This window comes from Eschrichtius robustus, chromosome 1 (assembly GCF_028021215.1).
Source record: "Eschrichtius robustus isolate mEscRob2 chromosome 1, mEscRob2.pri, whole genome shotgun sequence".
NCBI lineage: Eukaryota > Metazoa > Chordata > Mammalia > Artiodactyla > Eschrichtiidae > Eschrichtius > Eschrichtius robustus.
In genome coordinates, this window is record NC_090824.1 from 50,134,055 (window position 1) to 50,160,705 (window position 26,651).

At 37.5% G+C, this 26,651-nt stretch overlaps 2 protein-coding genes and 1 non-coding gene across 4 annotated transcripts in view; 2 read left to right on the forward strand and 1 right to left on the reverse strand.

Annotated features, from left to right (window-relative positions):
- SOS2 (SOS Ras/Rho guanine nucleotide exchange factor 2) overlaps positions 1–15,637 on the forward strand; it is a 106,709-nt gene extending 91,072 nt beyond the window's left edge. For both annotated transcript variants that reach the window (XM_068545647.1, XM_068545651.1), the window contains 5 exons: positions 2,494–2,610; positions 4,210–4,471; positions 5,011–5,052; positions 12,817–12,926; positions 13,938–15,637. In XM_068545647.1, coding sequence (XP_068401748.1) covers positions 2,494–2,610; positions 4,210–4,471; positions 5,011–5,052; positions 12,817–12,926; positions 13,938–14,447 — 1,041 coding nt within the window. In that variant the 3' untranslated portion in view covers positions 14,448–15,637. The remainder of the gene's footprint in view (positions 1–2,493; positions 2,611–4,209; positions 4,472–5,010; positions 5,053–12,816; positions 12,927–13,937) is intronic.
- Positions 15,638–16,287: 650 nt separating this feature from the next.
- On the forward strand, positions 16,288–22,375 carry VCPKMT (valosin containing protein lysine methyltransferase). Its single transcript, XM_068529940.1, has 6 exons — positions 16,288–16,565; positions 16,662–16,772; positions 16,953–17,025; positions 17,863–17,982; positions 18,950–19,054; positions 21,171–22,375. Exons 1-6 carry the CDS (start codon positions 16,300–16,302, stop codon positions 21,183–21,185), a joined length of 690 nt encoding a protein of 229 aa, XP_068386041.1. The 5' UTR covers positions 16,288–16,299; the 3' UTR covers positions 21,186–22,375.
- Positions 22,376–23,098: 723 nt separating this feature from the next.
- Positions 23,099–23,212, reverse strand: LOC137753187 (U5 spliceosomal RNA). Its single transcript, XR_011071409.1, has one exon. It is a non-coding gene; the product is annotated as a U5 spliceosomal RNA (small nuclear RNA).
- Between the last annotated feature and the right edge of the window lie 3,439 nt (positions 23,213–26,651).

Here is a 26,651-nt window from a genome sequence, read left to right on the forward strand (position 1 = left end):
GCTAAAGAATTGTTCTTGAGGGAATTTCCTGGCGGTCCAGTGGTTAAGACTCTGTGGTCTCACAGATGAGGGCCTGGGTTCAATCCCGGGTTGGGGAACTAAGATCCCACAAGCTGCGTGGTATAGCCAAAAAAAAAAAAGAAATGTTCTTGAAGCCCAGATTAGAGTTCACACTGTATTTCCTCCCAGAAATAATGTTACATTGTAGTTGGGTATAATTAAAATAGTAATTTTAGCATTCATATCTCAGTAATTCCTAGTAGGTTTCTGTGATCCGATCTAGACATCCTACTGTTGTTTAAAGCATTCTTTTGTGGATTAGGGGCAGAGAATGCTTTCTTTATGATTGACTCAAAGTAAGTTTAAAAAGTAAATAAAGTAGCTAATCACTTTCAAAGCATAGTTAACCAAACTAAATAGTATTTTAAAAAATAGAGCAAAGGATGAGAAAATCACGATTATAACTTTATAAAAGTCTTTAAATTACTGTTGGTCCATTTGATTTAATTTAGCTAACCTGAATATAAGAATAAATTGTTTCAATATTGTTAAAGGAGTAATATTATTTTCTTGAAATTGGCAGAATGCCTGAAAAATGGAAGAATTTTATACTAGAAATTCTAAAGCTCATTTTGCCTACTGCTAAAGCTAAACCCCAGAACTTATTTTTATATATGCTTCTAAGCTACTTCAAAATTAAATAAAGCTAAATCCAGTAATTTGCTTCTAAGAAATTTTTCTAAGGAAGTCATCAGAAATGCACAGAAAACTTTATGCACAAGGAGTTGTTAATAATAATTATTACTATAATAGCAAAGAATTAGAAAACACCTATGTGGGTTACTACCTATATGGAAATCGGTGAAATAAATTCTGGAACATCCATCTGGTGAAGTATGATATAGTTAAAATTTGTATTATTTAAAGTAAATAAACCATACAGAAAAAAATGAATTGAATACTTTCAAAAGGCTAAAAATAGCTATGTTGTGATCCCAATTTTGCAGGAAAAAAATTGCAATATATGTATATGTGCATATATTCACGCACAGAGTTAAAACATTGGAAGGATATTCCAATAGTAAAATGTTAACAGTGAGATCTCTGGTTGGTGAGATTACTCTTTATTTTTCTTTTTGTACTTTGTTAAATCATCTAAATTTTTTACTTAAAAACATATTTTATAAGCAGCTCATGCAGCTCAATATCAAAAAAACAAACAACCCAATCCAAAAATGGGCAGAAGACCTAAATAGACATTTCTCCACAGAAGACATACAGACTGCCAACAAACACATGAAAAGATGCTCAACATCACTAATCATTAGAAAAATGCAAATCAAAACCACAATGAGGTATCTCTTCACACCAGTCAGAATGGCCATCACAAAAAAATCTACAGGCAATAAATTCTGGAGAGGGTGTGGAGAAAAGGGAACCCTCCTGCACTGTTTGTGACCACCTAGAGGAGTGGGATAGGGAGGGTGGGAGGGAGGCTCAAGAGGGAGGGGATATGGGGATATATGTATACATATAGCTGATTCACTTTGTTGTACAGCAGAAACTAACACAACACTGTAAAGCTATTATACTCCAATAAAGATGAAAAACAAAATTTTAATATATGTCTATTTTATAAACTAGTATATAAATAAATATTTATAAATAAACTAATTTATAAAACAACGTGTAAGCTTGGAAAATATTTTTATTAATTAATTAATTAATTAATTTTTTTGGCTGTGTTGGGTCTTCGTTTCTGTGCGAGGGCTTTCTCTAGTTGTGGCAAGCAGGGGCCACTCTTCATCGCGGTGCGTGGGCCTCTCACTATCGCGGCCTCTCTTGTTGTGGAGCACAGGCTCCAGACGCGCAGGCGCAGTAGTTGTGGCTCACGGGCCTAGTTGCTCCGCGGCATGTGGGATCTTCCCGGACCAGGGCTCGAACCCGTGTCCCCTGCATTGGCAGGCAGATTCTCAACCACTGCGCCACCAGGGAAGCCCCGGAAAATATTTTTTTAGTAAAGACAAAAAAGTACTTTGCTAGAGGCTAACATAGATATGTTTATATAATTGTTCTTGAAATTACTTTTGAATACACTTTAGTCCAATTTATCTCTTTTTTTCTGATCATCAAAGTTTCATTGTGGATTATAACTATAGTTCTGTTTTAAACACTTTTGACAGCTTATTACTGATGATCATTTTGTTGTTATAATGAGTAGGAATGTTAACTGAGGGATACTGAGCCATTAAGATGGTAATAAGTGAAAAATCTGTTCATCTTCTTAAAAGAACTTTAAGACTGGAATATACAACTTCCATAAAAACTTTATACTTTTATCCGAAAATAGAGAGATTGGAATCAGCAATTCTTGAGGACTTTTCAGACATTAGGGTCTGTTAATTTGTTGATGATATTTTTGTATTAAACTGATGAAGTAAACGTTTTAATAAAATCTAAAATATGTACTCATGGATATCTGTTTAATTCCAGAGGTTCTTTGAAAACCTTAACCCCATGGGAAATGCTTCTGAAAAAGAGTTTACAGATTATTTGTTCAACAAGTCACTAGAAATTGAACCCCGAAACTGCAAACAGCCACCTCGATTTGTAAGTCCATTACAGTTTTGGAAAAATTTGTTTTTTAAAGCAATGTTGTCTTTAGTGTTCAACAGACTATTTCCATTAAAACTGTACTTTGCTCGAATAGCTGGTTTTTTTGTTTTTTAATAAATTTATGTATTTATTTTTGTCTGCGTTACGTCTTCGTTGCTGCATGCGGGCTTTCTCTAGTTGCGGTGAACGGGGGCTGCTCTTCATTGCGGTGTGCGGGCTTCTCATTGCGGTGGCTTCTCTTGTTGCGGAACATGGGCTCTAGGCGCGTGGGCTTCAGTAGTTGTGGCACACGGGCTCAGTAGTTGTGGCGCGCGGGCTTAGTTGCTCTGCAGCAAGTGGGATCTTCCCGGACCAGGGCTCGAACCCGTGTCCCCTGCATTGGCAGGCGGATTCTTAACCACTGCACCACCAGGGGAGTCCTCGAATAGCTGTTTTTAAGTGTTTTGTTTTGCAGTGTTTATACTATTTCTAAAATTATATATACTGTAGGGGAAAAGTTAGCATTTTGATAAAATCCGGTTTATCCTTTATCTTAGTACCACTTGTTTATCTGTCCATTTTTGATCCTTCCTAGTATAAGGGGAAAAGCTGTGAGAACGTGAGAACCTCAATGGCAGGTAGCTAATGGAACAGGAAATGAAAAGACCTGGGAAGGAGTAAGGAGAGATATCATAGTTCTTCTGACTTGACCCTCGCTCCTGCCATAAGAGCACCATTGTCCGTAGTTACCACTGGAACCCACCTCTCTCGCTAAAATTTGCTGCTATACAGTAGTTCCTTTTATTCCTGGGGTTTGCAGTGACAACAGAAGTAGTGGAAGACCAATTCTAAGTAGCTGACAGTGAAGCAAGGTGTGGAAGGAAGTAAAAACATTTGTGATACACCAACTTCGAGCCAGGTAGTTTCATGTTACCTCATCTCCACAACAATTGTATGATATTGATCTTACTCTCATTTTACAGACATAAAAACTGAGGCTCGAAGGAGATAAATAACTTTTTTCAAGGCTGCATAGCTAGATATGGGCACACTTGAGGTTTTAACTCAAGTTACCTGAATCTGAGTTCATGTTTTTTCATTAGTCTACCACTGGGAGAAGTTTTAAAAGGGAGTAGAGGTTGAAGGTGGGAGATAATGATAGCAATTTTTTCCAAAGACTCTAAAGTATCATTGTGGAGGTTGGTCATTTATTATTAGGGAGGGGGGAAAAAAGGTCTTTTTTTTCTAAAGCACCTAGCATAATATGTTGCATATATTATGTCTACAGTGAATATTTGTAAAATTGATATCAGTAATTTGAAGAAGTTTAGGTTCAAGTGTTTGGGGAGCAAACAGTTGTTTTCACACAGATTTTGCAGTATTTTATTTCTGTAGTATGAAAAGAGGTTTACTTATACAGTATTCGAGTCAATGTTAAAATTAAGCCAAGTAAATCCCAAAGCGTTCCACTGGAATGTTACAGACTGTCCTTGCAGACTGGGATTTACTACTGTACTCTCTTAACTGTATGCTAAGAATTAATAAGGTAATACTAAGTCATAATAAATAAAGTACATGCAAGTTTGTAATCGTAATTATATTTGCTTTTCCTAGCCTAGGAAATCAACTTTCTCTTTAAAATCTCCTGGAATAAGGCCTAATACAGGCCGGCATGGCTCTACCTCAGGTACTTTACGAGGTCATCCAACACCATTAGAAAGAGAACCATGTAAAATAAGCTTTAGTCGGATTGCTGAAACAGAACTTGAATCAACAGTGTCAGCACCAACCTCTCCAAATACACCATCTACTCCACCAGTATCTGCTTCTTCAGACCTTAGTGTGTTTTTAGATGTGGATCTCAACAGTTCCTGTGGTATGTATTTGATGTAAACTATTTGGCAAAAAAAGGAATCTTGTGTTTCAGTTAATTCTTTTCATCATTTTAATTAGGAAACTGTAGAATCCTTTGCAAACTATATTAGTGTGAAAAGTGACATCTATATGTGAAAATAGTGATTAACATGGGAGTAAAGCATTATTTGTGCATTGTTTATGCATATTATTTTCTAATTTATTCATTCAACAAAGATTTATTTAGAACCTTTTGAGCCCCAAAGCTACTCTAAAGGGGAGCAGTAGACAGTGAAAAAGAAAACAAAGCAGATAAGTTTTGTGAAGGAAATTTAAAAAGAGACTGTGTTAGAGAGGGAACTACTTATACTAAGAAAGGAAAAACATTCCAGGTACAAAGAATACCAGGTTCATTCTTTAAAAACTAACATGGCCAAAGATGATGATAAAATTCTGAACTCTGTGTGTGTTATTACGTATGTTACTTTATGCAAACATATTTTAAAAATATAACCGTACATATTACCTTCCTTTTCAAATTGATATTTCTCATTCCAATAGGAAGCAATAGCATCTTTGCTCCAGTCCTCTTGCCTCATTCAAGTAAGTAAGAATTTGAGTCGATTCTAATGAAATGACTATAAAGATAATAATTGAATTGATAAAATTTGTATATGAATATTTTGGGTTTTAGCAACATTTTAAAATTTTAAGAAATGAATGAAATTCTTATAAATAAATCAAATTATTTTCTTTCAACTGTGTACTATTTAAACTTTACTACAGTTTATTTTCATCATTTTACAACCTATCTATGTTCTAGGGGCTGTATGACATTGAACAAATTACTTAGCATATCCAATTTGTTAAGGGTCAGATGAGATAACTATTTAGAAGCAGCTAGCACATTACTTGGCACAGGATGAACAGTGATTTCATATCAGTTGCCTCTCCTCTTCCCCACTCCTTCCAATTCATTTCCTATAGGAATAATACTAAATGTTCATCAGGTTCCCAGGCTAGCCTTGATCACTTATTTCTTCTCATGAGCTTTTTTTAGTTAAAGCAGCATTTTAAGTAAAATACTGTCACCTTTCTTCCTATGGTCATTTGTTTAAAACAAAATAACCCAAAGGGACACAGCAGCTTCAGGAATAATTCTCCCAATCTAGAGGACTTCTGCTTCTGTCATAGTAAAATGTAAATCATTTAGATAGTAGCAAGAGAGTTTCTGTCTTGTGAGAAAAGTAAAGTTTTTGTTTTAAATGTTTAATTCTGTACTTTATTTTAATTTTTAAATTTTTATCAAGGTGATATATGCATAGAGTTTTAAAAGGCAAATAGTGCTTAAAACACTTAAGATGAAATTAACAACAGTTCTACCCGATGACTCCCCACCCCTTGTTTTCCAGTGGTTCTTCCACATTTTTAAATGATGTTTTTATATTTTTCTCTCTCTAGAATCATTTATTTTAGACAGTGTTTACTGATTTCCTATTATGGTAGATGAAGATTTCACCCTTTACCTAATATACTTAGCGCATTTGGGGAAAATATTATTCACTGCCAAGTCAAGGAGTGTATACTCTGATCATGCTTCCTTTCTTGTACAGCTCTGTTTCCTGAAGTTAATAATAGCTTCATTAATGTTTAGGATTTTTGTTTGTTTGTTAGTTTTTTAAACATCTATTGCTACATCTTCCCACACCCTTTTACAGCACAGTTTTCCTTAAAGTCAGACCATTTAGGGAAGTTATCTAGGTTTTTTTGTTTTGGGGGTTTTGTGTGTGTGTGCTTTTTAACTTGGAAACTTCCTTCCTGATGCTCTTTTGTCCTGCTCCAGTTGGGACTGGTTGCTGTCTTGGCCTCTGACCCAGCTCAAATCCTAGAACTTTCTTTTGTTGTCATACTAGAAATTCCCTTCATCTCTCTTGTGTTGGATTCTTGTTTTTTGGATTCCTTGTCTTCTTTCTTGATATGCTTCCTTATTTTGGTAGGGGTACATCTTTAGTAGCTCCCTGAGAAAGCATACATAGGATATAAATTTTTAAGTTCTTGCATTTCTGAAAATGTATTTATACATTTAGTTGTTATTAGTTTGGCTGGGGGAATTCCCCAGCAGTCCACTCCACACTTTCACTGCCAAGGCCCCAGGTTCAATCCCTGGTCAGGGAACTAAGATTTCACAAGCTTCATGGTGCGGCCAAAAAAAAAAAGTTTGGCTGGGTATGGAATTTTAAATCATTTTCAGTCAGAATCTTGAAGACAGTTTCCCACTGTCTTCTAGCTTTCATACTTGCTGTTTAGAAGTCTAATATCATTCACTCATAAATTATTCATGCATAATCTTTAAATGCCTATTATATGCAGGTACTGTTGTAGGTGTGAGAGAAGTGGCACTGAACAAAATAGACAAAAATCCTTCTGTCAGTGATGCTACATTCTTAATCCTTTTTTTGAAAACTGGGGTTTACTTGCTGTAGCAAAGAGACCCAAAAATACAGTGTCTTACATGAAATAGAAGTTTACTTCTCAAAATAGCCAGAGCAAGTAAACAACTCTGCTCTATAAGGTTTTCAGGCTAGCAGGGCAATCCAGCATTCTCAAAATTTGGCTTCCATCTCTGAGTCTTGAACAACTGATTTGAGTTGTTACCATTTTTCTGCCAGCAGGAACACGGAGGGCAAGGAGCTTTGTTACAAAAACGTGATCTGGGAGTTGCAGGTATCACTCCTGCTCTCATCCCATTGGCCAAAACTTAGTCCCATGGACACAGCTGCAAGGGAGGCTAAGAAATGTTGTCTGTAACTAGGCAGCCTTTTGTCTTGCTAAAATTCATGGGATCCTATTACTAAAAGGAAGAAAGGGACAGGTGCACTGGGGGACAATTGGCAGTCTCTGCCACATTAAATTCAAGAAACTTTTAGGATCTTCTGTTTATTCCTAATGATCTATACATTCACAATGATCTGCTTTGATGTGGGTCTTTTTTTCTTCTTTCATTTTGCTGTCTATAATGAGCCCTTTAAATTTAGAGATTCACGTCTTTGATTTCTAGAAAGTGTTCCTTGTATCGTTGTTTAAATAATTTCTCCCCTGCCATGTTCTCTGAGTCCCTTTTTGGAGCTTCTTTTCCATATTGTACACCCTAGATTCATCCGCTGATTTTTTTTTTATCTCCTCTTGTCCATCTCTTTGTTTATGTGTTCTGTTTTCTGGGAGATTTCCTTACTTTATTGCCCAGCTTTTCTATTTTTTTTTTCATCTATCATGATTTTGAATTTCTAAGAATTCTTTCTAAATTCCCTCTGATCATGCCATTTTTATATCATCCTAGTCTGGTTTCATTATTCAATTTTTGAAAAAAATTAATTTTGTTTCTGGTATGGTTTCTTTTCTGAGTTTCTTTCTTCTATTAGTTGTGGTCTGTTGTCTTTCATATTGGAGGTTTTTCTTTCTTGTCTGGGATCCTTAGCTTTCTGTTCATATTTTAGAGTGAGGCAATATAAACTGATGGGAAGTGCGATATCCGTGGGCAAAGCTTGTTGCCTTGTAGGTTTCACTGTTAGATTGATAGAGTGATGAGAATTTTTTTTGCTTAGGAAGTCCCCAAATTTCAGAATCTATGAGGCGTTTTCTCTAAGAGTGTTTAGTTTCTCCAAAGAAAGATCTTTGAATCTTCTTCCTGGGAGATCTCTGCATTTAGTATGAAAATCTGTGTTTTCAGCACAGACTACTGTTCCCAAGTCTGAAGTTTAGATTCTCCAGAGAATAAAACCCTCAGTCTCCTGCAGTGGTGGGAATGTGGTAATTGCCTGGCCTCACTAAGTGGAGAATAGGATTTGGGGGTTCTCACTGGTCCTTGTATAGACGTAATCATATCTTCTGTTTTCACGTCCATGCCTTCCATTATACCAAGTGCCTTTAATTCCTGATCCCTCCTTTGGTTCTCTGGGGGCAAATCTGCTGCTGTTTGTCAGTCCCAGTCACTATAGACATTTGGGTTTCATCTTCCTCCATTTGTCTCCTTCATGTACATTGTAGTCCACCTTCATGCATTGAAGCTTCAGGATCCACATGTTTCCTGGCTTCATTGAAGTTTGTGCATGTTTCTTATTTTCCTGGTTGTTCAGCAGTGGAGATGTTTTTACTACATATATTAGTTTCTAGTGCTTCTGTAACAAGGTACCACAAACTGAGTGGCTTAAAGTCCAGTTCTGGAGGCTAGAAGTCTGAAAATCAGGGTGGCAGGGCTGTGCTCCCTCTGAAACCTGTAAGGGAGAATCTTTCCTTACCTCTTCTGGCATTTGCTGGCAATCCTTGGCATCCTTTGGTTGGTAGATACATCACTTTAATCTCTGTCTTTGTTGTCACATGGCCATCTTCTCCTTGTATCTCATTTTCTCATCTCCTGTTTTTATAAAGACACCAGTCATACAGAATTTGGGCTCACTTTCATCCTAACTTGATTACATATCTGTAAAGACTATATTTATAAATACGGTCCACATTCATAGGTGCTGGGGTTAGGGCTTCAACATAACTTCTGTGGGGGGGACACAGTTCAACCCATAACACTATGCCATTTGAGAACCAGGAGTTCTAGACATTATTCTGGGTGGTAGTAAAATACATTTTCCATATGATAAAGAAAATCATGTTTTGAATTTTAATAGAAAATATTGAGAATAACTGCATAAAATTCTAAACATCTTAAAATCCTGGAAGAAATGAAAGTATGAAAAGTGCTCACATACAATGGGAAAAACAGCAAGACTGCATTAACAATGGGCATGAATAGACAGTTTACATCAAAGTATGAGCAAGCCTATGTTAAAAGATACTCATATATTACTTATCCCTTGTAAATTGATACATTAGTATGATCCTTTTGGAAAGAAATCTGAAAACAACATATCAAACCAAAAAAATGTTCACACCCTTTAGTTATTCATTCAATAGAGAATTGAGTACTTTGTACCAGCTACTCTGCCAAGTACTAAGGATTCAACAGCAAACTAGAAAGACAAAGTCTCTGCCTTCATTAATACCGAATACCAAAAAATTTTTGTGAAGAAGTCGCGTACATGAAGATCACATTGTTCATCCTGCTCCCGTGGTTTTTCTACTTTACTTTTAGCTCCTTAGTCTCTCTTGCTGGTTTCTCGTCATTTTCCCAACCTATTAACATTGGAAGGCCCTAAGTCTCTGAATCTCTTTTCTTCTCACTCACTTGGTGTCTCGTTCACTGTTATATCGTCTATATGATGATAATTCCCCAATTTTTTTTCTCTGCCCAGAGCCTGTCTCTTGACCTTTAGGCTCATGTATTCAGTGACCTGTTCGAAGTCTCTATTTGGATATCATCTCCTCTAAAGTTGTTCTTCCCATCGCCGCCTCTTCTCAGTCATGACCACATTTGTCTAATTGCTGAGGCTGAAAATATTAGAGTTATCGTTACTTCTTTCTTTTTCTCATACCCCAAACGTGATCCATCAACAGGTCTTATTTACTTTCAGAATATATCCAGGATCTAACCATTTCTTTACTGCTGCCACCTTGGTCCAAGCGACCACCATCACTTACCTGGTTTATTATAGTAGCATCCTAACTTCCCACCTTCCACACTTTAGTCTGTTTTCAATACAGCAACTAGGTCCTTTTAGCATGTAGGTTAGACTCTTCTCACCTATACTTAAAGCCAGTGGCTTTCCATCTTAGAGTAAAAGCCAAAACTCCTTCAAAAGGACCCATAAGGTCCTATGCAGTTTGGCCTTCTTTGATCTATCAGACTTCATCACCTACTCTTCTCTCCTGTTGTTTACTCTGCTCCAGCTACTCTGCCTCCTGAACAAAATAGACAGATTCCCACATCAGGACTTCTGCTCTTGCTGTTCCCTCCGCTTGGAGTGCTCTTCACCCTTCTGGCCTCATGGCATGCTCCCTTGCCTCCTTCAGGCTTTTGCTCGGTGTTACCTGAGTGAGGCCTTCCCTGATCACCCTCTTTGAAATTGCTCCCCCTTCCCTACCTAATATTTCTTCTTTTAACTTATAGCCATTATACTTTTTACTTAATTATCATGTTTATTCTCTCTTATCAACCTAGAACATAAGCTCCAGAAGGACGTGAATTTTTGCTTCCTGTTCACTGCTGTATCGCTAGTGCCTAGAAGAGTGCTGGCACTATAGCAGATGCACAATAAATACTTGCTGAGTGGATGGACGAGTGAATGATAAAAAATTGGAAGTAACTTACATAGCTAGCTAACATTACAGAAATTGTTAAGTAAATTATCCTACATTCACTGGTTTGGAATACTAAGGTTATTTAAAATGCTCACAAAACCTGTATAATCTTGTGGAGAAGTGCTCTTAATAGAAAATAAAATTGAAGTTGAACTTCACACTTCAACAAGGGTTACTGAGTGCCTCCTATGGAGAAACATTCTGTGTTTAAGTGTTTAAGTGGGCTGACTGTAGAGTCAGACTCAGAAACTTTCACAGCTATCCCATTATCATTAAAATATTTTCTGCTTCCATGAGCGTGTGTGTTTCTGTGAGGAAGAGAAGACTCAACTAAGTTTGCCTTAAACAATAAGAAAGCATTCTGACTCAGATAGCTGGAAGTCTGGAGGAAGGCTGCTTTAGGACTGGTTGATTCAGTTATTAATGATAACTGATAATGATAACTTTAATGATGTTATTAAAGACCAGATTTCTTTTTGACTCTTCATTGTTTTGTCCAGATTATCAGCTTTATCTGAGGCTGTTTTTCCTCAAGGTCATAAGAGTGGTGGCAGGAGTATTGGTTATGTGCTTTCTTGTTCAGTCAAGTGAGAAAGAAAGGTACAGAGAAAGGCTGACAGACCGCTTTTCCAAAAGAGCAAGGAACTTCCTTTTCAGTAGCCTCTTGCAAACCTCCTTTCAAATTTCAGTAGTCTGAATTAGTTCATGTGTCGACAGCCAGTTACGCTGGCTGAGGGAATGGTCTAATCAGGCCCCACCTCTGGAGCTAAGGGGTGAGATCAGCTTTCACTGAAGCACACAGCTGTATGCATAAAAGAGAGGCAGATAAAAGTCTGATCAAGTTAAGACAGCGAGTCCTTTGTCCACTTCTTGACTGGAATTGGGGTGCCCTGGGCAGAATTGGCTGACTAAACCATATGGGATGAATTCACCATCACCAAGAGACAAAGACAAGGCAAAGTTTGCTGGGCAAGCAAAAGGAACATATTCACAGCAGGTAGTGCTCTACCTAACCTCCTCACACCATCTGCCAACCCCCCCTAGGCATACTTTTTGTTTCTGCTACTGGCACTGTGAGCCATCAAGACACCCTGAGGTGACTGCAGAGTCACGTGATCAGGACAGCAATTTTTGACATGGAGTAATGCGTGACATCTTTACTTGGATGTCCCATAAGCAGTTCACACAAATTCAGTGTGTTTAAAATTAAACTCACCAACTTCTTTCCCAACTAGCTCCTATAAACCCAATCTCAGTACAATGATAAACAAGATATGATCACTATCTTTATAACAACTGTGTGTGGAGATATAAAATAGGAAGTTGGTCCATAATTACAGGTATTTTTTTAACCATATGAAAAAGACAAAAGAAATGAACATGAAAATCGTTCTTATTCTATGTCTGGTTGGCATGTTTATGGGTAGTTTTTCCTCTAATACTGTATTATTTTGTAAATTTCCTTTAATGCAGTTGTGTATTGTTTCCATTATCAATGAAAGACTTGCAAATAGAAGAGTCCTGTGATACAACCCTACCCTATGGTCTCCTATATGGAGGTTTTATTACCTGTGTAGAAATGTATCCAATATTAGCTGCTTCAAAAAATTCATGGTATTTTACACTGAGAATACTGTTGATTAGCTAAGGATTTAATTTTTGACTGTTGTCTAAAACCAGTCGTCTACACTGCATGTTTATGTAAGTTAACATGATGTTAAAAGAACTTAAGTAAAAATAATGTTCATTTCGGGGGGAAAAAAAAAGCATGGTCTCTGTTTATGGATGATCTTTCTCTGGAAGTTAGTACAGTTTATACAAACAAAAGGCTTTTCAGGGAGCAGAATCTCCTTATTAATCTTAATTGAATAGTATATTTTCATTTAGCAGTAGTACCTAGTATGTGCCAGGCGCTACCACTGTGTTACATGCTACAGATATGAAAATAAATACACACTGCCCTCAAAAAGCTTACACCTTAATGGAGAGGATAGCTAAACCAACAGTCAGCTACAGTACAGTCTGACAGATACCATAGCAGAGGTGATCACAGATTGAAGTAAAGTTTTGTCTTATGATTGCATTGTGACTTGTGGTTAAACTAATCTTTTTTACCCCCAGAGTCTTTCTTTAGTTCGTGTGGTAGTTTACATAAACTAAGTGAAGAGCCACTGATTCCTCCTCCACTTCCTCCTCGAAAAAAATTTGATCATGATGCTTCAAATTCCAAGGTAAGGAATTCCCTGGTGGTCCAGTGGTTACCTCCGGGCTTCCACTGCAGGGGCACAGGTTCCATCCTTGGTTAGGGAACTATAGATCCTGCATGCTCCTCCTCGTGGCCAAAAAACAAAAACAAAAAATCAAATTCCAAGGTAGTCAACAGGACTTAGGTTTGCCTCAACTTATTCAAAGTTGTGAATCTTCAAAATAGGGCTTGTTCTTATGAAGAGTCTGTCAATTACAATTTGGTCACCCATTATGGTTTTTAAATATTTAGGTTGTTTTATTTAGAAAATACCTTAAATAGTTGTTTAATCCTCATAATAATTTTTCTAAAAAAAGAGGCTGGGCAGATTCACAGATGCTCAGAAGAAATACTTTTATTTCTGGTGGAGATGGAAAGAACTGTAGTATTCAAACCATTCTCCAAACTTTCACCTGGTGCTTCTCAAACTTTAGGTTGCATCAGAAGCACCTGGAAGGCTTGTTAAAACCAGATGGCCAGAGTTTCTGATTCAGTAGGTCTGGGGTGGGGCCCAGGAATTTGCATTTCTAACAAGTTCCCTACTCGTGTTGATGTTGCTGATCCCTGGCTCACACTTTGAGAACCACCACTGAGCCTCACTGGGGATCGTAGAAGTAAATGGCCAAAAAGCAGAAGCTGGATGTTAAGTCCTCTTGTCCTTTCATGTCCTTTCATGTCTACAAAGCTATATATTCTTTTTACATCACTTGCCCATTATTATAAATAAAACCACACATTTATAAACTGTATATATAAAGCAAGATAATCTGAGGCTTTATAAGATTTCAATTAAAACATCTCACATATCAAAATATTAAACTGGGCCCTGAGTGAAACTGGGAGTAATTTACTCATAAATCTGATCATTAAACCAGATTAACCTATTTTGAGGCTCTGGATTTAACTTAACACATAAGAATTCTTTAGTCTTTTTAAAACTTTTTCTCACAGATTTTTCAGGAGAACAGAGGTATAATTTAATCTTTTTGTTTTTGAGGGAACTATGAAATCTGATGATGGCCCCCCTGCTATTCCGCCAAGACAGCCTCCTCCTCCAAAGGTAAAACCCAGAGTTCCTGCTCCTACTGGTGCATTTGACGGGCCTCTGCATAGTCCACCACCGCCGCCGCCGAGAGATCCTCTTCCCGATACCCCTCCACCAGTTCCCCTTCGGCCTCCAGAACACTTTATAAACTGTCCGTTTACTCTTCAGCCACCTCCGCTGGGACGTCTTCACAGAGATCCAGACTGGTTCAGAGACGTTAGTACGTGTCCAAATTCTCCAAACACTCCTCCTAGCACACCCTCTCCAAGGGTACCACGTCGATGCTATGTGCTCAGTTCTAGTCAAAATAATCTTGCTCATCCTCAAGCTCCCCCTGTTCCACCAAGGCAGAATTCAAGCCCTCACCTACCAAAACTGCCACCAAAGACTTACAAACGGGAGCTTTCGCACCCCCCATTGTATAGACTGCCTTTGCTAGAAAATGCAGAAACTCCTCAATGACCCTAGCCATATGTAGTCATTGACACTGGAATGGTATTTGTAAAGTTTTTTTTAATTTATTCAAAAGAGGCATAGTATTTTAGTACTTTTTAAAAATAATGCTCTTACAAAAATGCTACTGATCAAATAAGCTTTTAAAAATTGGAAAAATAAAAATACAGAAGTCCTTTACCATTATCCTCAGGTGATCAGTAGCATTGCCTTGTCTTGGATCCTCAGTGCTGCCCAAAGGCCAGTATAAAGAATTTATATTTGCACTGTAGACTCTGCTAAAATATGGTTTAAAGTGACATTGATTGCACTGAAAGGGGATAGTGCATTTGTGGAATTTTTCAAATTTGAGTAACAGATGACTTTTTAAGGCAGTAAATTTATACACATATAGGGGGTGTGTGGTGATACTGATTTTTAAGCCTCTTTGACCATCTTCTAGTTTTTACGTCTAGTTTTTACATTTAGGAAGATCGTGAATAACACCCACTGTTCTTAAACTCTTTAATGCCATGTCTTAAAATCCAGAATTTGCTGCTGAAGACAAAAGTGAAAAACAGAACAAAAATAATAGAATGCACTGTGTTTATTGTTTTGTCGAAATGTAAACAGACTACCTAACCCAATCATAGAGGAAAAAAGGGCATATATCTTATACAGATGTGCCTTTTTGTTTTTGCAGACTATGGTGTCTTTAGCTAACGAGCTGCCTGTTGTTTTGGAAAACAAAGTTAATATGCCATACATGTACAGTTTTGTTTATATTGTACATTTAAAGATAATGCTAATAACCTATATAAATTTATGTGACTCAAGGCCTATAATACAGTCTGCTACTTTACTAATTCATAAAGCCGGAGGATAAGTTTCTTATGGCATAGGAAAAAACTGCATTGCCTTCGAAACCAAGTAACTTTCTCTATAAATCTCGTGTTAACTAAAAATTTTTAAAGTATTTTTTTAGATTGGTAATATTTAAACCAGCAGACACTTAAAGCTTTATTAAATTTTTAATCAGAGACGTGATTAAAACTTTTATTTGCCATTTGTACTCCTTCATTCTAAGTGATGAAAAAGCGTGTTTTCCTCTTAGTGCCGTAGCAGCAGTTGTAAAGTAGCCAAAAGCCACATTGTTTATTTACTGGTCTGTGGCCTTTTACTGTGCTTTGTATCAGAGTTCCTAACAAGATTAATAAATCACCCCAGTCTTAATTTTTAAAAGACGTTTAAAATATGTGTTTTCATTATAAGGAACAAGGGGGGTAAGATTGTTGAGTTCTGTAGAAGTAATATATACACACATTTTCAATAATTTGTGCAATTTAAGTTCCATAATCCCAAAGAATTTAAGTGGTGTAAACGTCAGAGGGATAACTTTGTCTTCACCGTTAAACGCAGTCACAAGCTTCTTGCAACCATTTTTACGCATTCAGATGAAAAATTAGGAGCATGTTAGGAATTCTCTGTAAGCAGGATTATAGCCATCCTTGGTAGGATCTTGGAAGCTGCCTTGATTTAAGGCCAGTAATAAAAAAACCAAAAAAAACCCAGTGTGAATCAACCTCCAACTAGATAAAAACACTCAGGTTGGCTTTGTCCGGAAAAGTAATTTAAACTGCCCGTTCGTTGAGGCAGACTTGTAATTTAGGGGAGAAAGAGGCGGTTCCGCGCGCAGGGGAAGCCTTGGCCTGCGGCTGGGCCACGCTGGTGAAACGCCGCTTTCCGGGCTTTGTGCCTTTGCGCACGCGCTATGGCGCCAACTCCGCCTCCTGGAGGCGCCGGGCCCCTTGCAAGGCGGGGCCCAGGGCGGTCGTGTGGGTGTGACGTCGCTGCGCTCGACACTCAGTGTTGCCGGGCGGCGATGGCGGCTCCTCTGGAGTCCTCCGGGGAGGACCAACTGCGGAACTTTGTGCGAGTTTTGGAGAAGCGAGATGGCACGGTGTTACGACTACAGCAGTACGGCTCCGGCGGCGTGGGTTGCGTTGTTTGGGACGCTGCCATCGTCCTTTCTAAATACCTGGAAACGCCCGAGTTTTCCGGCGATGGGGCCCACGCGCTGAGCCGGCGGTCGGTGCTGGAGCTGGGCTCTGGCACCGGGGCCGTGGGGCTCATGGCTGCTACCTTCGGGTAAGAGCTTGGCGGGAGGGGACGCCGCTTTGCAGGAAACCCCGGTTACTGGCTTCCCATCCTTGTGCCTACACCTCAGTCAACGTTATTTTATAGGGCAGATGTCATAGTCACCGACCTAGAGGAATTGCAAGACTTGCTGAAGATGAATATTAATATGAACAAGCATCTTGTCACTGGTTCTGTTCAGGCCAAGGTACTGAAATGGTTTGTATGGCCTTTCAGCTTGTTTTAAGATAACTATTTGTAGTTTGCTTTAAATTGTGTTACACTAAAAGCATGGTTAATACGAAGGGGACTTTCTGGGTTTTGTTTGTAAAACAGGTAAAACAGGAATATTTTAAATTAGTGAAACAACAGTTTAAAATATTGGTTGACATTTTTAAGGGGGGAAGAAATAGAAGACTTTCCTTCTCCTCCAGACTACATCCTGATGGCCGACTGCATATACTATGAAGAGGTGAGTATTTAATAGTGAAGGCTCTTCCTTTAGAAGATTTAAACCGTATTTGGTGGATTCTAAAGCACGCATTTCTTCGCATTTTTACATCTCTGAATGCAGGATATTTGTTCCATAGTTGATGACACAGTAAAGAGAAAATAAAGGTCACCAGGAGCTACATATATACACTCATGATTAACATAGAGGCCCCATGAAGCATATTGAGAAAAGTGATATGTGCATTTTGCGAGAGGTGTCTGTAAAATTTTTGAAGGATTTTGCCATTTGGATCTCCTGTAAAAGACTAAGATTTCTTCTTTTTTTTCTGATGAATGTGTTAATCATGACATTAATAATTAAGTTGCATCGTAAAGAATTCATTGTTCTGTGGCAAGATTTATTATATTTATAGAATGATTTTTTCTAGAATATCAGTTTGTGTAGTGTTGTGGGCATCATTTTTTTCAATAATGAGCATTGAACCAACTTATGTTCTAGTTAGGGTTGGACTTGCTTTTGTAGGTAAATTGTTGATTGTTTAAATCCCAAGGTAAATTAGATTAAATTAAATTTTAAGAGTGCCGTCAATTCCATTTGTTTACCCATGGGGACTCCAAAATGCAGTCACTTGAATCCTTTCTCTGGAAACTGAAATTAATATGATGATTGATTAGTTAAGAGTTTACTAATCATCAGTTACAGAGCTGTAACTACGTTTACTTGTTTGGATTGATTCCAAGATGGATGAATTGTAGGGAAGTTATAATTACTCCCTCCACCTCCCCTACTCCCTTTTATAGGAAACATATAAATTTTTAAAAGTCATAAACAAAAATCATATTCCTTTTTGAACAGTCTTTGGAGCCACTGTTGAAAACCCTAAAAGATCTCAGTGGATCTGAGACTTGTATTATATGTTGTTATGAACAACGAACAATGGGAAAAAATCCAGAAATCGAGAAAAAATATTTTGAGGTGAGTACTCTACTAGATCTATCTTTGTAGTGATTACCCTTCAGAGAGGCTGTATGTGACTTTGTGTTCAAGTGTATTGTGGTAATTTTGAGTAGGGAAAACATTCTGCTTGTATGAACCCAAGGAGAGGATCCTTCATAGCACACCATTCTAATAACCACCAACCTCCCTCCCCACCGCCTTTTTCATCTTTTCTGATTATTTATTTATTTTTCTTTTCTAACTTGTCGATCTGTAAAACAATGTAAAATAATAATGTGACACCCTTGTCTTTCCTGAGAAAGTTTTCAGCGTTTCTTTATTAAACACGTTGCTGGCTTTTAGGAACGTGTTAACGATGTATATATTATTTTTGGAGATTACATCATAGAAACATGATATGTGGTATCTTTTTATTTTAGTGTTTTCTACTGTATTTTTATGATAGCTTTGACCAGTGTATCCTACCTATTTTGAGGTTTTTCTTTTTTTTTTTTTCTTTTGAAAGAATTAAAGACCCACAGGAAGTTGCAGAAGTGGTACATAGAATCCCATTTATCTTTCGCCCATCTTCCTCCAGTGGTCACCCAAGCCCTTTTTATGGGCAAAAATCCACCACATTACAAGTGACTCCTCATAAGGGTACATCTGATTAGCCCTGCAGTTTTATCCTCTGAAAGGGTTACTTTGGGTAAAGTGACTCTTCATGACTCTGCCTCAGATATAAAATGAAATGGTTTTTTATGTTTTTCTTGAATATGAAGAACGTTAATGAACTTTTGAAATAATGTATAATTGAAAATTTTATTTTATTAATCAACTTCAGTTGAGTTAAAACATGTAAAATGCACATGTATCAAGTGCTTAGCTCAGTTTTTCATGTGCCCCTCCCCAGTCAGTACTCCAAAGGTAACCACCATTCTGATTTCTGTCACCAGATGATAGTTCATATTATTAACTATAAAGTATATCTTTTTTAAATTTATAGCTTCTTCAACTAGACTTTGACTTTGAAAAAATCCCTTTGGAAAAACATGATGAAGAATATCGAAGTGAAGATATTCACATTTTATACATCAGAAAGAAAAAATCGGTAAATACGTATTTGGCTTTTCATCCTCTGAAGCGATTTCATTAGCTGGACACTGTCTCTGAGCTTGTGTGTGATGTAGATGTTAATTTTCATGTGGGGAAACAGCTTTGATGATCACTGGACTCGGGCACTAACTCTCAGCGTTAAGATTGCCTAACCTACCTGGCCTCAGGTTTTTCAACCTAAAATAAGGCAGGCCTCTTTTGTAAAGGTCTTTTCTAGCTGTAAATTATATAGCTTTATAATTGGGCATTACCTCAGACAAGGAACTTAACTATTTATAAATTTCTGTTACCTGTTAGAGGTTTTAAAATGCCAGTTCTGTCCTTCGTGAACTCTATCCAACCATTCATATGTTTTTTAATGGTCCAAGTAAACTATAAAAAGGCAGATCTGTCCAATAAAGAAAAATGCATTCAGTTAAGTAGAATTTATATATGTTCCCCTTTTTGGTTGCTTCCTTTACCTGTTATACTAATTACATTTTATGCACGTTGCCTCTCCAATGCCTAGAATTTGAACCTGTAGAAAGGTAGAATTGTATCTCATCCATTTTTGTACTCCAGCACCTTCTATATATGTGACTGGTATAAGGCAGGGGCAAGATCAGTTTTATGAATTGAGAGTGCTAAATTTACTTAGTTCCATTTGTTTCTATTATCTTTCCTTTGACTTTGTGATGAAGTTTTTTGATTATGTGAATTCTAGCCAAAAGCAAATAATGTGTAATTTTTGGAGTCAAGACTAGGTGTTGAGACTATAAGGAAAGAAGAGCAGTAGGATTAGTAATTCAGATCAATTATTATGTAGCATGGCGCTAGAGACAAAAAGATAAATTAAAAATGTTTTATGCCTTAAGGGATCCAGTTTTAGCTGAAGCTGTTGTATAGTTTTAAAAGTAGATTTTTTTTTTTTGAGGCATAAAGATGTTGTGTTTCCTAAATATGAAGGCTTTTTTTTCTGCAGAGAATCATTTGTTTCTTTAACTTGATATAACTTACATACTATAAAGTTTACCCTTTTAGAGTTTACACTTCAGCGATTTTTAGTATATTCACAGAATTGGACAACCATCACCACTTTTTAAACATTTTCATCACCCCAAAAAGAAACCCCATACCTGTTAGCAATTACTTCTTTTTCCTGCCTCCCCCAGCCCCTGACAACCACCAATCTGTATCTCTGTGGATTTGCCTATTCTGAACATTTCATACAGATGGAATCACACATTATGTGGCTTCCTGTGTCCGGCTTCTTTCATTCTGCAGTGTTTTCAAGGTGCATCCCTGTTTTATAGTTGAATAATATTCCTTTGTATAGATATACCACATCTTATCCATCCATTCATCAGTTGATGGGCATTTCTGTTGTTTCCACTTTTTGGCTCTAGGGAATAATGCTGCTGTGAATATTCATGTAAGAATTTTTGTGTGGCACATGTTTCAAATCTCTCCAGTGTATGTATACCCAGAGTAGAATTGCTAGGTCATACGGAAACTCTACATTTAACTTTTTGAGGACTTGCCAAACTGTTCCAAAGCTACTATTACCATTTTCCTTTCTCACCAGCAATGTCTGCAGGTCCCAGTTTCTCCACATTCTCACTAATACTTATTGTTGTCCATCTTTTTTATTGTAGTCATCTTAGTAGGTATGAAGTGGGTTTTATTTCCCTAATGACTAATGATGTTGAGTATCTTTTTTTTACTGACCTTTTGTACATCTTTACAGAAATCCTTTGCCTATTTTAAAATTGAGTTGTCTTTTCACTGTTGGGTTGTAAACTTTCTTTATATATCCTGTATACTAGACCCTTAGCCAGATATATGACTTCCAAATACTTTCTCCCATTCTGTGGGTTGTCCTTTCGTTTTCTTGATAGTATGTCCTTGGAAGCACAGAGGTTTTTAATTTTGATGATGTCCAGTGTATCTGTTTTTTCTTTGGTTGCTTGTACTTTAGGCATCAGCAAAGACCATCTCTAAACATTATGCATGGCTGTTCATTTGAATTGCATTAGCCATTACTAGGAATATTACCTGGTATTAAGTACCCGGTAAATACTTAATTTATGATAAGAGATCAGTGTTTTACGGTTTCCATTTTTTTCTTATAGAAATTTCCGTCGTGAAATCTAGTCATCTTACCCAAGCCTCTAACAACGTGGGTAAGCTAACATTGTGAATGGAGCATGTGAATACAGCATGGGAAGATTGTGTTCACAGATTTTTCCAGCATGTCCTTAGGGATCCGATATGTAGACAACCACCACGGGCTGCCTGCAGTACGAAAAATGATTGACTGACTGCCTACCTGCCAATGGGCCTGAAATCCAACTTAGTTTACTTTTAGTTCGGCATCAAGTTCTGCTTAAAAGAAACATGTTTCAGTCACTGCTCAAATAAAAATAGGTACTGAGGTTAGCCTAAAGTCTGTCAAAAATAGTGAAGTAGCATGGTTGACTTGGTGTATTTTCAGGAAACTAGAGATAAGTTGATCCGGTTTCTAAAGAGAGATATCAATTACTATTTAATAATGTTTAAATTCAAATCAATAAATTTTAGCTTGTCTTCAAGATAAATTTAAAAGAAGGTTTTTATTTTAACGTATTTATGCAGTGGTTTTTACTGTATCTTCCACTTCATTGCTTTTAAGATAACTTTAATACTTGTGTTCTTTTACTTTAAAAAAAAAAATGAAAATACTGTTTTGTGGCCAAGTTCTATGCTTTTCCTTCACCATACTGACTACAGTATAATTTACTATGTGAGTTAGATAGTAGATTATACCGTAGTCAGTTGATAAAGATGAAAGTAAGGTATCGGGAGATTGGGAGGGAGGAAAAGGTATCTTTACAAAATTGTTTACTTGAGAATAGAGTGAAAATAAAAAGTCCAGCTTCAGGCTCTTGCATTTATGTGGCTCATGCACTTTTCCTCATGTATAGCTTCCAGGAAAATGCGGCTAAAGTCACTGGTGTTAACTTGTTTACATGAAACAGAGAAAAGTATTTAAATGACTACAAATGTAGTTCTGTATACATTTATCAAATGATTTTGATTCTGTGTGGTCTCTGTTTTATGTTCTCATGAGAATCATCTGTTCACAGACTGATCTATCAGGACTTCAGTCGCATGGTTCCAAAGTGTAATGGTAACCAGATGGAATTCTGGTACTTAACAGACATTGGTGCTAGGTGGCACAATTTATGTGTTAAAATAAACATTGTTTTTGAGATCCTGTGACTTTGAGAATGTTTCAGAAATAGCTTTTGAGAAAATGAACATTTAAAGAAGGTGACTGGTTTCCAGAAAGAGCAAAAGCAGCCCTAGAGAAATTAAAGATTAACATCAAGAGAACAGTTTTTTCCTTCAGGCTTGCTTCAATCTTTAATGTTTGTTCTGCTGGGTTTTTTTTTTTTTTCAAACTGCTCTTAGCATTTCATTAAGCAGCTTACTAAGCAGTTAGTGTAACCTAAGTATATGATACTTTCTTAGTTACAGATAATACCAGGTATTACTAGTGAAGTCTTAGAACAAATGACCACTTTCTGGCTTGTTTCTTTTTTATTATTTATTTATTTATTTATTTATTTATTTATTTAATGATAATTTTTTTTCTTTTACTTCAGTGTTTCTTTAGGCTGCACTGGGTCTTGGTTGCAGAATGTGGGCTTATTTAAGGCTTCTTAGTTCTGGCATGTATGCATGCAGGATCCAGCTGGATTGAAACTGGGTATCCTGTACGGGGACCACAGAGTCTTATCCACTGGACCACCAGGAAAGCCCCAATAAAGCTTTTATTTGCATATCATCTGCAAGACATGTAACTCTGTAACCCCCACCAGAGATTAAAGAACAAAAAAACCCAGAAACACCTAAAACTACACCTAATGGGACACAGATTTCTAGAAAATTTTTTTCACTTTAATACACCCACATAAATAGCCAAACAAACACTTGCAAGTCATCTTGCTGTTAGAGATGAAAACGTAATAATTCTTTTGAAAAGATAATAATTCTTTCATTCTTACCACAGTTAGGCAGCCTTGCCAAAACAAGGCCTCAAAAAATTATTGTAAGACTCAGTTGTTTCCCTCCACGGAAATCTTTAGTAAAAGGCGAAAGATTTATGCGATATGAAGAGAAACGAGAGTATATGGCTTGTTTCTTAACATTATAGAACTTGTAGAAATTAGTTTAACATTTACCAGCAATAGTAGTCCATCCAGATTCCTCAGATACCTTTCACCCTCCTCCCGTTTTCACTGTACTTCTAGAAGAGTCGCTGTGGGTCTTGCCTGAAGTGCCCTTGACAGTCCTGTAATGAAAGCCCAGCTCCTTTACCTCAGACAGGTGACCATACACCAAAACTTCCTGGAGGGGTTGGGCTGAAGTCAGCCTCTTTGCAACTTAGCCAGAATCACACCCTTGCCTGTGTGTGCTTCCTCTTCTTTCATGTCCTATTCCCACTCCCTTACTTACCACCTCCTTAATAAGTCACTTACATACATTCATTGCCATCTGTTTCTGGGGAACTGACCTAATGGTACTGACTACAGAATTAAGTAATTTGTAACAGAAAGTCAAGTGAGTTTTATTTTCTTATTCTGGAATAAGGCCAAAGCAGAGGTTAAAAGGTGCCCATCCCCACATTCTAGGATCAGAGAACCACGGTGATTAGGACCAGTAAGCACTGCAGGGCTTACTGAGGGGCGCCAGGTCAGATAACACCTGCTGTCACTAACCACCATCCCACAGACACCTGGGGAGGCCTGGGAGAGGTCTTCTTTTGGAGAAGTGCAGTGTTGGGGAAAGGGATTTAGTCCTTTGAGCTCTCATGAGGGAGGGAACAGAGTGCGTCTGTACTCAGAAACCACAGGAGGGAGACCTGAGGGAAAAATTCAAGACCCAGGATGCCTCCCAGAAGGGGAGACCAGCACCTTTTCCACCTGGTTGGGTTTGTCTTTACTCAGCAGATGAACACACCCGTTTAATCCCAGAGCATGGGAATGGAATTGGAGAGGCACTGTGGGGACTGTCAGGCCAAGAGGCGTTAGAGATGGATCGTGCGGCCCGAGGACTTCTGCAGCAACCTGGGGAGGTTAAAAGGCAGGTGGTGCAGCAGGTGAGTGAGGCGTGATGCCACTGTCCGGGGATCTGCCAGAACATAGGCAACTTTGAAATCTCAGTGGACTGCCAGGGCCAGGAGGAACTGCTCAGGAATGGGCCTCTGGTCCTCCAGGCGAGTGGGGGTTGCCGCTGTGCACAACGAAACCCATAAGCCGCTTACCACAGTGCAGTGATGGCCAATTAGAAAGCCACCCCCCCAGTAAGGCGGTGCTTCTCAAACTAGCTGTACGTGGAAAACTAAAAGCAAGCAAACCATGTCCAGGTCCCGTCCCAGTCCGGTTAAACCAGAGGCATGGTATTTTTGGTGAAGGGCTCCGGATGGTTTTAATGTTTAGCCTAAATTGAGAACTACTGCAGTAAAGAAACCTCTTCTAGCATCTACTTCCAAGAAGAGAGCAAAGAAAAGGAAAGAGAAGTATAAAAACCATCTGTGATTAAAGTGGGTCTGTACTTTAAAGGGAGGGAAAGAGCTTTGAATCCGATGTGGCATTTTCTATGAAATAGGTTTTAAAATAAACAGGGCTGAGTTTTAGAAACTAAATATCTGAAAATTTAGAGAATCTGGCCGAGAGGGTAAAGGTGATGCTATTCAAGAGTAAGGGGGAATTCAAGAGCTGGGAAAAGAAAATTGTTACAGGTGTAGCCTCCAGTGACTATATATCAGTTATAACTTTGAAGTCTTTTAAGGTTACGTAGCTTTAAATCTTAACCTTCTGCAGTTCATAACCAAGGGTCCACGGATCATATGTTTGGTGAATTTGGGAGTGAAGTTAGGTTATTTAAAATTATTTTAAGAAGTATTAATAATCCAGAATGACTGTTAGTAGGGCTTTTTACACAGCATACCTAGTTTCCTTGTTAAATGATGTCACATACAGTGTTAACTCAGACTACAGACATTGTATTCATTTAAAGAAAAGTATGGGTCATAGAAATATGACTGTTGTTCCTAAGGTTCCCTGTAGATGGCATTGCTTGACTTTGTCTTTAAACAGTTTATAGACAGGAAGTTGTTAAAATAGAACATTTTCAAATGGAATCACACTTGCATTTTAAAGGTGAAGTAAATTAGATTTTAAAGAATAAACGAATAAATAAATAAATAGGTATATCATGAGTTGCTTTCAGAATATTATGTGGTTGTCTTAGTTCGTTTGGGCTGCTATAACGAAATACCATAGACTGGGTGGCTTGTAAACAACAAATTTATTTAACAAATTTATTTCTCACAGTCCTGGGAGGCTGGGCAATGCAAGATCAAGTTGCCAACTTCCTCATAGGCCGCTGTATTATTGTAACCTCACAGGACAGAAGGGAGAAGGGACTCCCTGGGATCTTTTATAGGGCACAAATCCCACTTATGAGAGCTTCACCCTCTTGACCTACTCGTCTCCCAAATGCCCCACCTCCAAATACCATCACACTGAGGGACTAAGTTTCAGTATATGAATGGGGGAGTGGGGGGAGTACAGACATTCAGGCCATAACAATAGTGTAAGTGAAAAGGGATTTTTTTCTTATAAAATTGTATTTGATTTGTCTTTTTATTGCATTTTGATATCCTTTTGAAGTTTTGACTGTCATTCATATAGCTGCATACATTGCAATTCATAAACCATTTCTCTGCTATTGGTATCTTCCGTGAGAGACAGACATTGCAAAGTTCTAAAAATTAAATTCACCTTGAAAGTACCTTTTATATAATGCATGATCTTACATCTGAGGTACTTGAAACTTCTAATTAATTTCAATTAGTTTTTCAAACCAGCATACCTTCTTCACTAGAGTGGTAAGTAGCTTTTACATCAAAAGACTGAAGCTCTGTCTTTGGCTATATCACAGTTCTATAACTGATATTTGACTTTCAGTTTTAATTTTTCCTCAAGGAACATCAGGATTTGAAAGAGTTTTTGATTCACTGATAATAAACATTTTTAAAGTAGAATATTCAGTTTTCATACCGTAGAGACCTTCAGGCTATATTTGAATTAGAAAAAGTTTGTGGCAACAAAATTTTACTGAAAATTAATCAGGTAATGGAAAGACAGAGTTTTCACTTTAAATGATTTTGGGTAGGAAAACAAATTCTGAAACCATTTTCACCAGTTAGGTTAAAACTGTTAGGTATTTGGGGTCATTTAAGACATTGTCTTAGGTCCTTTTGTGTTGAAGTTCTGGTAAAGATCTAGTGAGTCCATCAACTGTGAGATACATTTTACGTAATTCATTATTAATAACATAGTTTTCAAATAATAGGTTTTAAAATATGTTAGAGCAAATTATCTCTATGATAATGTTTTTCTCACGAGCATTCTGAAAACTATCAGAGCACAAGCCTTGAGACCAGATTATCTGGATTTAAATCCCAGTTCCGCCATTTACTTAGCTCTGTGACTCTGTGCCTCAGTTTCCTCCTATGTGAGGTGAGGATCATAATAAATTGCCTCATAGTTTGCCATGGGGAT